Source organism: Zosterops lateralis, assembly GCF_965231275.1.
Source record: "Zosterops lateralis genome assembly, chromosome: 27".
NCBI classification, from domain to species: Eukaryota; Metazoa; Chordata; class Aves; order Passeriformes; family Zosteropidae; genus Zosterops; species Zosterops lateralis.
Genome location: NC_139787.1, coordinates 5,786,026 through 5,799,889, shown reverse-complemented (window position 1 = coordinate 5,799,889; position 13,864 = coordinate 5,786,026). Strand labels below are relative to the sequence as shown.

The 13,864-nt window shown below is 65.4% G+C and overlaps 1 protein-coding gene across 1 annotated transcript; it reads left to right on the top strand.

The window, feature by feature from the left end:
* Nucleotides 1-421: 421 nt before the first annotated feature.
* On the top strand, nucleotides 422-9,171 carry EFNA3 (ephrin A3; the record flags this gene model as incomplete). The annotated part of the gene is made up of 5 exons (XM_083878963.1): nucleotides 422-534; nucleotides 7,760-8,049; nucleotides 8,616-8,681; nucleotides 8,837-8,914; nucleotides 9,050-9,171. 5 exons carry the CDS (start codon nucleotides 422-424, stop codon nucleotides 9,169-9,171), a joined length of 669 nt encoding a protein of 222 aa, XP_083735089.1.
* Nucleotides 9,172-13,864: the final 4,693 nt, after the last annotated feature.

The window sequence follows — 13,864 nt, the reverse complement described above, 5'->3', positions numbered from 1 at the left end:
CTGATGCCCCCACATGTGGGTGTCCCAGGGAGATCCCGGTGGCACCTGATCCCGCTGGGACAGGCATGGGTGCACCTTCATGTGGGTCCAGCCACAAGGGCCGCAGTGAGACCCCAGTGTCAGCAGGACCTTACACAGGTGCCCCTACCCATGGGGGTCCTGGTGAGATTCCGGTGGCACCTGGTCCTCCTGGGACACGGGCCTGGTGTCTCCACCCGCGGGGACCCGCATCCCGACCCTGGTGCCGGTGCCGAGCCGGTGTCGGGGCGGGCCCGGGGCGGCGACGGGAGCGCGCGCGGGGGCGCGGCGGCGGCGGGCGCGCGCGGGGCGGAGCTGGGCGCCGGGGCCGCGGGGCGCGGGCGGCTCGGGCTCGGTTCTCCCTCCATTCCCCGGGATCGCGGCGGGCTCGGGCGGCGGCAGGATGGCGGCTGGGCTCCTGCCCCTGCTCCCGCTGCTGCTGCTGCTACCGGGCCGGGGGCCGCCGGGGGCCCTGGGCAACCGGCACGCCGTGCACTGGAACAGCTCCAACCCGCAGTGAGTGCGGGCGGGGGCGCCGGGACCCGCACCGGGAGGCGGGGGACGGGGGGGTGTCCCCGGGGCCGCGCGGGGTTGGGGTCGCCGCCGGGAAGGACGCGGCGGCGACACGGCGAGGATCGCGCTGAAGGATGCGCTGGGGGCGGCGGGCGACACCGGGACTGCGGGACCCCCGGTGCCGGTCTCCTCGCGGCGCCCTCGTGCGGGCGGGGCTGCCGGGCCCCGGGTGCCGGTGCCCCGGTGCCCCTCGCCCTGCCCGTGAAGGCGAGGATCGCTGCGGCGCGAGGGGGGCAGCCGCCCTCCCGGTTCGTGTCCCCGTGGCCGCGCTGCCGGGCGGGGCTCGGCGGCTCCTGGTGCGGGCGCGACGGGGTCGTGGGCACTGGGGGAAGAGCCCCCACCCCCCCCCGCCGCCAGCGCTCACCCACCGGGGGCAGCGGGAAGAGTCTGGCTCCCACAGACATCCACCTCCCGGTGCGCCGGGGCGGGCAAGGGTCCCGCTCCCCCCGCCAGTCGCGCCTCCCGCATGTCTGGGTGCGGGAGCGACACCGGCGGCGCGGCGGAGGTGGGGGGGGGGGGTCCGGCAGGTGCCTGCCGGCCCCCACCGCCTTTGACCGGCAGCAGTGGCACCCCCGGGGTGGCCGCGGTGGCTCCCGGGGCTGCGGGGACAGTGGGGGGTGAGAGCGGAGGGTGAGATCGGCCGCCGGGAGCGGAGCAGTCGGGGGTCGGTGGCCTTGGACACTCAGCCCCTCCCTCACACCCTGCGCCTGGGCTGCTTCTGCCCTCGCCGGCGCACCCACAACTGAGAGCGGACGTGCCATTGGGACGGTCTGGGCTGGACGCTCCCGGGGAGGGAGTGCTGCGTGCCTGTGGTGTGCCCATGGACCCCTCCACAGGGATCTGCACCCGCTGCCATCGCCCATCTCTCCGTCCCTCGCTGGTGCGAGTGCCCAGGGGTGTGGCGGGGACATGCATCCAGCCAGAGCATCTTCTGGTGCCTGTCGGTGCAGGGGCTCTCCTGGGCTCCCCCTATCCCACACCCCTTTGTGCAGGGTGGGAGCAGCCCCAGCAGCCCCCTCCCCTGCCATTGAGATTGTGTCGCCAGGCGGAAGCTCGGGCCCCATAAATCGTGCGTGTGTGCGACGTGCCGAGGTGCAGCACAATGGCGAGGTGCTGTGCTCACCCTGCCACGCTCGGCATCCCCCTGCACCCCCCTGCTCTGGCCGGATCCCCTCCACCCCCAGCCTCGTCCCCACACTGTGACATTGTCACCAGGTTGGCGGGTGGGACCACCCCACCCTCATCTCTCCGTGACTGAGGGTCCCCACCCCATCACCCCCGTGACCTGCCGCCGCCCTGGCACCTCTCGAGGGACAGGGCGGAGGGGGGCCGGTGGTGCCCAGGCTGTGCCAAGCCGGGGGTGTCGCAGCCAGCTGCCCGCACCCCCTGTGCAGGCATGTCTGGCGTGGCCGCCGGCGTCCGGCTCAGGGCATGGGCGGCGCGGTGGGGGCGGCTGCGGCAGAGCCGTGTCCCAGGGACTCTGGAGCTGATATTTATTGTTAGGCAGTGCGGCAGCTCGGACACAATTATAGCCGCACGACAAAGTGTCTGGATTAGATAAATTATGGGGGGAATTAGGCTCCCTGGGCTGCAGCCTGCAAATCCCAGCAACCCTGCTGCAAGTGGAGCCATAAACAAGCCCAGTGCGGCCCTGCGGGGCTCTCTGGGGAGGAGAGGGTTGCTGGCTGTGGCCACTCCTTGGAGGCTGCGCCAGACACCCCACACATTTATTGTGTCTCCTGCCATGCTACCCTGGGTACCCCTGTTGCTCCCCTCAGCAAGACAACAGGACAAGGGACAACACAGGGAGCAGCCCATAGAGCCAACTGTGGTCCTGATGGTGCCTTAAGAAGCAGGGGGTTGGTGGCATATCAGCCCCTTGGCCACACAGGGAATGGCTGGGGGTGCCAGGAGGCCAGGAAGGGTCACCAAGCAGGCAGAGCACCACTCATGCCGTGGGCTTGGGGTGTGTTGGCAAAACCCGGGGGAGGTGTGAAGGTGGGATCCTCAGATCCTGCTCCTGCTCGGCCTGGTGGTTTGTCCAGCTGTGCATTCCATCCGTCTGTCCCATAACCTCCACTGGTGGCAGCCAGCAAGCCCTGGGGGTGTGGGATGACCCTTGACTTGTCCCTGCCCTTCACTCCCCAGTCCTGCCAGGAATAGGCCTGGTGGCATGGGGCAAAGATGCAGGACAGTCATGTCCACCCAGCACTAGCTTTCAGGGGGCCTGTGACCCTGGGGTGACCTGTTGAGCAGGGTCAAGGGTTCCTGGAGTGTCCTCAGACAATCTGGGGCCTGGCATGCTGGAGGTTATCTCCCTGCTGGGTATCCCAAATGCCAAGATGGGGACAGAAATTTGCGCCTGTTTATGGATGCAGATGTGGCCGGTGCTCCCAACACTGTTGGCACCCCAAGAAGAACCTCAGAGCAGGTTGGGGTGTACCACACTGTGCCACTGACTCCAGTGTGGGGCCTGAGGATGCTCATACTGAGGGCATTGGGTGCCATGGAGGGGGCAGAGAGGGGGGTGCTGTGAAATGGGGGTACACAAGGTACTGGTGCCTGTCTGTGGTGTGAGGGTCAGAGCCCACCTGTGTGCAAGGAGGGCCTGGCACTTTGTGCAGGCACCCAGCTCATGCAGCTCCCCCCAGCACTGGCACTGCCACTATGCTCACCTCTTCAAGGTGGCTTTCATTTGGCCGAGGCTGTATCACAGGCAGTGAGGGCTGAAGTGGGCTCTGGAGAGGTTGGAGTGAGCTCTGGAGGGAGCTGGAGTGAGCTCTGGAAAGCCCCAGTGTGGAGCAAACTTGCTGGGGAGCATCTCACACAAGAGAGGAACCACAGCCCTGCAGAGCAGGTCTGGAGGGGCCCAGGCTTCTCTGCAGCAGCCAAACCCCCAACACCAGGGCTGTGCCTGGCTGGATTCCCCATCCCATCTGCTGGCACCCGCAGGGCTGGGGACGGAGTCACCCACAGCAGGAGGGACCAGGGGTCTGAGGGCATCCAGCAGGCGGTGCTGTAGAGTGCGGGGAAGTTGCGCCCAAGCAGGAGCATTTCCGTGCCCGCTTGTGGAGCTGAATGTAGGTACGGTGCCAACAACAGCTTTGGCATCCCTAGGCTAGCCGGGGGGCTCAGTCTGCCCCCACCCCATGACTCTTCCCTCCAGGCTGGTCCCCAGGACACTCAGAAACCCCAGCCACCCAGCTATCAACGGGTGCTTGCTGCAGCTCTGGCAGGAGTGGGTGCCCATGGGCAGAGCGTGCCGTGCCCCGTGAGTCACGGTGCTGGGCGGCACCGAGCCCCGACAGCCCTGACGGTGTTCCCGTGGGAGAAGCGGCCGCAGTGTCCGGGTGCAACAGGGCCGGGGCCACCTGCTCCTGCCCGGGCTGGTAATTGAGTCACCGGTTGCAGATTGATGGTTTAATTAAAACCCAATTAAAAACCTCATTGATCTTGTTAGCAACACAGGAAGGTGCCGGCTTTAGCTGGGATTACAGGAATTGTATGGCCGTCGATAGTGACGGGGGTGTTGAGGGCACCTGTAGGGTGGTGCTGGAGTCCCGGGGTGTATGGGGAGGGCTGTACCTGTCACGCCGGTGCTGCCCGGTGGCGCCCCGGTCCCTCCACGTGGGGAGCAACCCCCGCCTCCTTCATCCCACCCTCCCCCCCGCTCGGAGCTCCAATTCCCCACGCAGGGACGTGGCCCCGGGGACACCGTGTGCCGGCGATGCCGTTAGCACCCGCGCCTTGCGGCTGCGCCAGGCGAGGCCGGGGGGGGCTGTGCTGTGGCTCGGTGCCACCCGCGTGCGTGGGCTGCGTCGCAGGCGCTGTCTGCCGAGCCAGCGCGCGTGTGCGTGGCCGTCTGGGCGCCGTGACTGTGCAGCGCTGGCTGCGTGGGGAGGGCTGGCACAGAGGGGCCGCGCTGAGGCCCCCATCTCCTCCGTGGCGGAGCAGTGGGGGCAGGCGGACGGTCGGTCTGTCTGTCCCTCCGTCCGTTGGGGTGAACCGGCCACACAGTGGTCGATGCGCCTTTGCCTCTCGCTATGGTGCGGGGTGATGGGAAGGGAACTTGTAAATCAATGGCACTTTTTTGTTCCCTGGGTGATGGATGGGCCCCGGATGCGCCAAAAGGATGAAGCTGCTGGAGCCAAACAAAGAGCGTGGCTGTGCTGGGGGCTGTCCAGTGCTGGGGGGTACCGTGCTGTCACCACATCGAGGACATCCGACACTGCCCTGCTCCTCACTACTGGCACCACCAGTGCGGGGTGCTGAGCCCAGCTCTGGCCCTGCCGCCCTTCAGGCCTCTCCAGCACCCTGGGAATAAGTCTCTGTAGTGTGGGGGTCTAGACAAGGGTCTGGTCCCTGCCGTGCCACTGCTGCCGGGGTGTGCTGCAGTGCACCAGGCGCTCCCCAGCAGTGTGGGAGCCAGCGCGCAGCACGCAGCCCGGATTTATGGCAGCAGATGGGAGCGGAGCGGCCGCCCAGCTCACCGGTGGCTGCGGCATGCCAGGTAGCCAGGGTCCCACCAGGGTCCCTCCTGTGCAGGGCCGGTGGGCACTGAGCCTGGGGCTGGTGCTGCCAGGGGACATCCATCTGCCCAGCATGACAGGCTGCTGGAAGGTACCACTGCCTCACCAAGCCCTGCTCTACAAATGCAGTCGTGCAGAAGTGATGCTGCCCGTTCTCCTCCCGCACTTAACCCTTCGGGCACTGCCAGAGCCCACTATCCCCACCGGCCGTGCCACGGCTGCCAGAGTCTGGGATATCGAGAGTCCATCCCAGCCCAGGTTGCTGCTGCTTCCCCATAACTGTGGAGTTGGCAGGGACCAGGCAGCCCTTGCCTGCTCTGGGATGAGTGCTGGTGAGAAAGGAGACAGAGTCCCTTTTTCAGTGTCTGTTCCTGCCCTTCCACTCCAAACCAAGGCCCACAGGCTCCCTGGATGGTGCTGTCAGCAGATCTTGGGGCACTTGGGCTATTGCACTGAGGGGGCTGCTGGATTTGGGGGTATCTGGCTGCATGAATGCTGCTCTGCAGTGACTGTGCAGGAGCCAAGTGTGGCAGGGACACAGTGTTGTGGCCAAAGCTGCTACCAGGGTCTCCTGGATGTGTCTCAGGCTATGGTGGCTCTGTGGCTCTCCCCATGTAGGGCCATTCCCCAGCCTCTTCCAGCTTATGATGTCTGTGGGCTCCCGGCATGCCGTGGCAGCTGGCAATGCCCATGGATTCACTACCATGGGGCCCTTGCCACACCACCTGGGGCTCCTGTACCCTGCCATGGGTGCTGGTGGCCCCCAGCCCAGGGGAGATTTTGGTGCCTCGTTAGTGAGGCTGTTTATCAGCAGCCAGCCTTCTTAATGAGTCGTGGCTTAACGAACCCCAGCGTGGGGTCCCAGGGGACTGTGTCTCAGTGCCGGGTACCACAAGGGAATGGGGGGGTTACCGCTCCCCAGCACCCCATGACAGAGTCACTTATGATGCTTCCTCTAGTCCCTCTGTCCCACGGTACAGCCACAGCCCGGCTGCGGGCAGCCCCAGCTGCCAGTGCCCGCCCCGGTGTGGGGCAGCTGGTATTGGGGTATGCTGGCGTCCCAGCTCTGCGTCCCGCGTGGAGTTAATTGCAGTTTTCTCCTTGGGGCCATTTCTTTAATAACAAGCCTTTTTCTCCCCCCGCCCCCCTTCCCACCACATCAAAGGGGGAAGATGAAAGGTCCCGGCGCCCGCTCAGCAAGGGTGGCTGCCTCAGCACCTTCCCGGCGGAGCAGTTGCCGGCGGGTGCCGGGATGGGCTGCGGAATAGCGGCTGCGCAGCGAGGGAGGGGCCGCGTGGGGCTGCGCTCCCTGTCCCACGGGTGATGAGTTCTGCCGTCAGGCCCTTCTGTTCCCCCCCGGTGCTGGAGGCGGCGCTTCTTGGGTCTCCCTTTGCTGCCCGACACCGCGTCCCGCTATGGTTCTGTCTCCGACAGTCGGCTCTGGGTGCCGCGAGCGCTGGCGGGGTGCCGGGGCTCCTCAAACAGCGCCGGGGGCGATGGTGCAAGGGTGGGGCGTCTGCACGCGCAGCCCTGCCCGCTGCCTGCCCAGCCCTGCCGGGGAGACCCAGGGAACTACTCGGCTCCAGGAGGAGCGTCCCCCCCGCCCAAGGCCAAGGGGACCCGGAGTGATGCTTTGGGGGCTCGCGGTCTGGGGTTTGCCCTGAGAGGTCCGGAAAAGGCCGTGATCCAGAGCGATGCACCATGAACTGGAGCTCCACGGGGGACCTCGGCCACGTGTTCCGGGATGCTGTGGTCCATGTCGTGCGGAATGCGGGCCAGGGACCCCCGAGGCAGCGCTGAAGTGGGCGGCGGAGCGAGGTCCGGTCAGGGTCCAGTGCCGCCGCGGCGGCTCGGTGCCGAGCCAGCGCCGGGTGGTAATTAATCGGGAAGAGCAGCGGGTCAGCGCGACGGCGAGGGATTACCGCGGCCGGGATTTCCGTCGGGCGCGGATTAGGAGCCAGCGGAGCCTCTCCTGAGTGGATCTGAGGGGATTGCTGCTCCTAATCAATGTAAATGAGGCTCCCCCAGGGCCACCCTTTACGGCATTAACGAACTAACGGGATTAGCCAGAGCAGGGCGAGAAATCCTGGCTCCGAGCTGCGGCGCGTGCCAGGGCCATGGTGGGCGGCAGCGGTGGGTCGGCTCCAGGCTGCTGGAAATGGAGAATGCCGGGGAATGCCAGGGAATGGCGGGGTCCCCTGCACACTCACGGACTGTGTCCCGTGGAGTCCCTGATACCCTTCTGGGTCTGTCTGTCCATCCTCTCCTCTTTGAGGCTGTCAGCGTGTTCCTGGCAGACCCAGAAGCACTGTCTCATATACCCCTCCTCTTGCCCATCCCACTGGTGCATGTGGCTTGACACCCGTCCCCAGCAGCACCTGTCCGTCCGTCCCCCCCCCCGCCCAAGTCCACCCGTACCCTCCAGGATGGTGATTCTGCTCTACATGTACATGAGGCTCAGGTTGTGCAGAGGTCCCACTGTGTCGGGGTCTCGAGACAGAGGTTGAACAGAAAGTATCACTGTTTCCAGAGTTCCTGCCTTCGCTGCAACCTGCCTCTCGTCCAGCCTCTGGATCCCCCTGGAGGACGGAAATACGAAGGGCGTGCCCCTGACCTCCCGTCCCTTCTTTCCCTTGCAGCCTGCGGCGGGAGGGCTACACGGTGCAGGTGAATGTCAATGACTACCTGGACATCTACTGCCCGCACTACAACGCCTCGGTGCCCGAGCACCGGCTGGAGCAGTACGTGCTGTACATGGTGAACGCGGAGGGGTACCGCACCTGCAACACCAGCCAGGGCTTCAAGCGCTGGGAGTGCAACCGGCCCCACGCGCCCCACAGCCCCATCAAGTTCTCGGAGAAGTTCCAGCGCTACAGCGCCTTCTCACTGGGCTACGAGTTCCGTGCAGGGCAGGAGTACTACTACATATGTACGTGGGGCGCTGGAGCGGGACCCCCACACAGCCCCAAGCCCCAGATGGGCCCCCTCAGGTCCCACCCCAGATGGGCTCCTCTGCATCCCCAGGGAGGACCCCCTTGGCTGGTTCCCCTGCACCCCCAAAATTGGGCAGCTGTTTCCCCCCTAAGAGTGGGCACCTGGAGCTCTGGGAGGGGTTGAAGGAGCAAGGGGGTGGGAGGGTTATAGGATGCAGGGAACATATAGGGATGTGGGAAATGACGGGAAGAAGGTTTGGGGGTGTGGATGGGGTGCCAGTGCATGATGGGGTGCTGGGGGATGATGATGTAGGATGCAGGATGCTGATGCAGGATCAGGGTTCAGGGGCTGCTGCTGCAGGATTGCAGTGTTGGTGCCAGATATTGGTGCCAGATTGGGATGCTGAGGCTGATGGTTCAGGTCTGGGGTGCTGGTACAGAGCATTGGTGCAGAATTTGGAGTGCTGCTGCATTCCCCTCTGCCCAGACCCACCAAGCCTCGGGGTACGTGGGGTTGGGGTCACTGCGATAAAGCCCCTCTCAGCACACTCTTGCCTTGCAGCCACGCCGACACACAACCACCGCCGGGCCTGCCTGAAGATGAAGGTGTTTGTCTGCTGCGCCTCCAGTAAGTACCCCTGTGCCCATCCCGGGGGCTGTGGGCAAGCGGGGGCGGCGAGGCTGGCCGGTGGGTCCCCCATCCCTCCTGGGAAGGGGGGCTGGGGGGGCTGCAGTGCAGGGCATCCAGGGAGCGTGACCCCCGCCCCCTCTCTCCCTCCACAGCGTCGCACTCCGGGGAGAAGCTGGCGCCCACCCTGCCGCAGTTCACCCTGCGGCCCGAGGTGAAGATCGAGGACCTGGGTGAGTCAGGCACAGCTCCCGGCCCGCAGCGCCGTATCCCCGCCCCCCGCCGCCGCCCCTGGGGCAGCCCCAGCTACGGGGTGGGGGTTCGGGGCCGCTCCACTGTCCTCTTCACCCTCTCGCTCCTCCCCACAGAAAACTTCAACCCGGAGATGCCGAAGCTGGAGAAGAGCATCAGCGGCACCAGCCCCAAGCGGGAACACTTGCCCCTGGCCGTGGCCGCCGCGCTCTTCCTCATGACGCTGTTGGCCTCGTAGCTCCCGGGTCCCGCGGGGGCCCGGCCAGCGCCCCTCTGCCGAGTGCGGCCCCCCCGACCTGCTGCCCCACGTGAGAGCCAGCGGGGAACCACCGCGAAACCACCACCCCTGCCCGGAGAGCCGCCTGCAGAGCTGCCCCGCGGGGCAGGGATCATGGCACGCACCGATCCGGATGGACTCGCCTCCCATCCCGCCAGCGGATGAGGCCACGTCCGCAGGGATGCGGCTGGGCGCGCTGCACCTCCCGCCGACACCATCCCGGGACGCGGGGTCCTGCCCGCAGCGCCCCCAGTGTCCGGTGGCTGCCCCGTGGCTCGGGGGCAGCGCCAAGCGGGGGAGCCCGATGAGAGCAGGGACCCCTGGGGCCGGGCAGTCTGTACATACTCATATAGATCTATACATACTGTACAGAGAGCGACTACAGAGATATATCTATACTGTACCATAGGCAGCGGCGCCGGCCCCGGGCTGGCCTGTACATAGTCGAACGTGTTGGATTTTCCTCGTCTTCCGTGAAGACCCGACCTATGCAAACGCACAGACACTTTTTGGGGAAAAACAGAACAAAAAAAACATTCTAGATCTTTTTTTCAAGTGCTTTGGCTGGTGATTTTCATATTCTGCTCTTAGTCTATTAAAAAAAAATAATAAAAGGATAAAAAAAGGGATCCCTGTCACGGTAGCGTCCAGCGCTTCCAGCCCTCGGAGGGGCTCTGGCCCTCCCGGGAGTGCTCCGGCAGGGACAGGCTTTCAGGAGAGGGCTGACCTCCACCGTGCCACCTGCCTTGCCAGGCATGACAGCTCCAGCCACGGGCTCGGTGCAGCTGGCAGGGGGATGCAGGGTGCTCCCCACCGCTGGCTTTACTCCCCATCAACTCCCCAGCACCAACAGGGAGCATCTGGCAGGGAGCCAGGGCTTCCCACAGGAATGCAGCGTGGACAGCAGGAGCACTTGAAGGTAAGGGCAGCGCGGAGGGCCCTTGGCACGCCGCCCTGGGGGTGCTGGGGTGGCGTTTGGGAGCAGCGGAGGTGGGAGAGCCTTCTTTGTCATCCTCACCAGCTGCACAGAGTGAGCAGACATGGGGTGCTGGCAACCCCATGGGAACTCCGACATCAACCCCCGGCGCGTCTGGCTCTGCCGGGCGTGCCGGCTCCTGCCTGTTTTGGGGGGATCTGGCACACGCTGGCGGCTCCTGCAGGCTGGGGGATGCCGTCATCTCCCCCCCCAGTGCCTCCAGCCAAGAGGATGTGGGGGCTGGGTTGTGCCTGGGGATGGGGTTGCACCTCAAGGTGGGTGTTCCTGGGGCACCCAGACCCCCACAGGCCCCACAGACACAGAGGAGTAGCTGTGGGCTCCTGACCCCGCACTCTGTGGGGCTGGGGGGGGCCAGTACCCCCAAAAAGGGGGCAGCTGCTCTCCCCACAGGGCAGCAAGGGATAAGGGGCTGCAGCCCCACTCCCGGTGTGGATTCCTGGGGAAGGGGGTCCTCACAGCCCCAGAGAGCAGGGCAACTGCTCTCCCCCACCCAGCAGGCACTGCTGGGCGGTGGCTGGGTGTCCCGCCGGCCCGGGCTTGTCCGGGTGCAGGAAAAGCGGACAAACCCGTCAGACGAGTCTTGGGAGCCCTCCCAGCAGACGCTGGGTTCCCTAGGTGCCCCCGTGCTCCGACAGGCCTGGCCGACATGGGGCTGAGATCCCTGCCATGGACTCCCTCCCGGGGTCTTGAGGTGCTGCTGGCAGCTGTCTGCTGACCCGGGGCAGGGTGGGCATGGTGTGGCTGGGGCAGAACCACCACCACTGCCAAGGGCCATATCCGGCCAGGTGCTGATTGCCAGGGACTGGCCACAGCACCTGTCTCAGTGTGGTGCCATGCTGGTGGCATGTGGCATAGTGAGCCTGACACAGCTTAGGTGGCCAGTGCCCTGAGGGGGGTGCAAGAGCTGGAGTCACTGCCCTGGCACAGAGAGCTCTGCCTGCAGGATCCCTCCTGCCACTTGCCTCGACCCTGGCACTGCTTCTTGTGCACACGTGGCACCACTGATGGCTTGGTGGGCACTGGCCACCTGGCTCAGGTCTGTTTCTTGTCCTAGGGCTGAGCACAGCAGGACAGCCTAGACCCACCAGGAATATTCTGAGGTGCTGTTAGAGGGGATTGCCAGGCACAGCTGCCCCAGCTCAAGTGGGATGTCCTTGTTGGTACCCCAGTGCTGAGGTTTGTGTGCCCCTTGGGTACTTTGGGGTTTCACAGCCTTGGCAGCAGATCCAGGCAGGGGATGTGTGCCAGGAGCAGCCATGAGCCACAAGGCTCTGCCTCACCTCAGGGCAGCTTCCCTGCCCAGTCAGGGCTCTCTGGCCAAAGGCATGAGGTCCTGGCACAGCTGGACAGCCCTGGGGCTGCGGCTCTGCCCCTACCAGGCTGGCATCAGGCCATGCCTACCTGCCATGCCTACCTGCCAGCCTGCACGCAGCTGGCACCACGTGTCACTGTGGCCTTCGCTCCCAGTCACAAACTGGACGGCTCCTCTTCTTCCCTGAGCCTTGCACGGGTGACGTCAGCCCAGCCAGGGGCTGGGGCACTCCCGGTGTCCCCAGCCAAGAAACCATAAACATTTTGTCACAAGTTCGGCGGCCTCTGGCCAGCCGCACCTGCCCCACACGGAGCACCAGCAATGTTTACAGCATGAAATAGCTTCACCTTTGTCCCGCCATCATGGGTGCCGTGGCCATGACCATGTGCACCATGTGCTCACCATCACTGGCACCCTCCAGTGCCACTGCAGCTGGGCACCCACCCTACCCAGGGTGCTGCCCACCCTGTGCCCTGCCATTGTGTCCCAAGGGAGGTAATGGGGCACCTCTAGCCCCAGCTTGTCCCTCAGACTGTCCCCAGCAGGGGACATGGGCTTGTCTTTCCACTCCTAGTCCTCTACCAGTGCTCTGGGCCAGGCATGGTGGTGACACTGGGTCTCAGTGTGTCCATGTAGCCTCACTCCCAGGCCCTTTCCTGTGTCCTGGTGGCCCTGCTCCAGGGCAGATGGGACAGGGGAGCCCCTTGGCCAACAGAGTTGGGTACCACATCCAGTGCCATAGGATGGGTCCAGTGTGGTGCCCCAGGAGGCTCATTATACCCCTGGCATGCTCAGCAGAAGGCTCAAGCATCAGGGGATGCCCAGCCCTCCCCTCGTCACAGCTCTCTGCCTTGGTTTCCCCAGACACAGTCTGTCCCTGATGTGGAGGAGGCAGTACCAGGGCAATACCGGGACCATGGGATTGGTTCCCACCACCCCCTGGCTGCACCCATCCCCGTGGCCTGCACGTGCCATGCTCCAGCTCTGGGATCCCAGGGGTGTTCCCAGGAGGTGCTCCTGTGTACAAGCCACGGCAGCGCCGGGATCCCGGGAACAGAGGCCTTGCACTGTCATTATGGATGATGTCAGGCCTGGCCACAGCCAGGGAGGATGAGAGAAAAGCAGCCGGTCCCCCTCCCTGGGAGCAAGGGTGTGGGGAGAGAGGCTGCGATGTGCAGGATGCAGGTGGGGCATGGGTGGAGTGTGGGGTACCCAGCCCCATGGCCTGGGCCTGTAGGATGCCTTGGCTGTTGAAGCCACAGCCGCTCTCAGGTTGCAGTGCCGTCGCCTGCCGGAGCCCCTGCCGCGTGCCAGGGGAGCGCTCCGCACCCGCTGCGGCACAGGGCATGCAACATTACCCACAATCAATGGATCATTATGGAATAAACAAGAGGAAAGTTGTTTTGCAAATGCGGCTGAGTTATCGCTTCACAACACGCGGCGAAGCGTTGCGCACCGTCCGGGACACGGATGGATCCATGTCAGAGCAAATGGGAGCCGACAGTGAGGCACCGTTCTCCCGCCAGGCAGTGGCAGCGTGCCCACTGTGCCCGCCCTGGCTCTGCACCTACAGCTCCCCATCCTGCACCTACAGCTGTCCCTCCTGCACCCACAGCCTCCCATCCTGCACCCACAGCCTCCCAGTCTGCATCCACAGCTCCCATCCTACACCCTCAGTCAGACCTCCCAGTAAGGAAGGTTCATTCCTCCCTGGGCCTCCGAGGTCACTCTGTGGGGATCAGTTTGGGCTGCACTCCAGTGAAGGTGACCCCAGGTGAGACCATGGGTGGTGGGTGCTGCCGGGCAGGACTTGCCTCCCACATCGTGTCTGTGTGTGTGTGCAGTCCCTACCTGGTGTGGGTCACTTGTGGGGATGCCCTTGCTGTGTGGCGGTCCCGTGTGAGAGGACGGTGTGTGTGTGTCGGGGTGGGGTGGACCTGGAGCTTGGGATGAGGGTGTGGTGTTGTGTGGCGGGGGTGCTTGTCGCTGTGAGGGAGCGTGTCCCCTAACCCGGTGTCGTTCCCGGTAGGGGAGCGGGGATTTGTGGCCGCCAGCCCGGTCCCGGTGTGGGGGGGAGAGTGTGTTTGTGTCCCAGCTAGTGCCGGTCTCGGTAAGGGAGGGTTTGCGTTCGCTTGCCCGGTGTCGGCGCCGGTGCTAGTCTCGGTGTGAGGGTGGTTTGCGCCCCCTGATCGATACCGGTGGGGGGTGTGTCGTGTGTGTGTGTGTGTATGTCGTCCCGCCGCCTCGTCCCGTGTGTTGTTGTGCGAGCGCGGGGCGGTGGCGGGGGCGGGGCGGCGGCGGGGCTGTACTTAAGCGGGGGCGGGCGAGGGGCCGCCCGTGGAGCG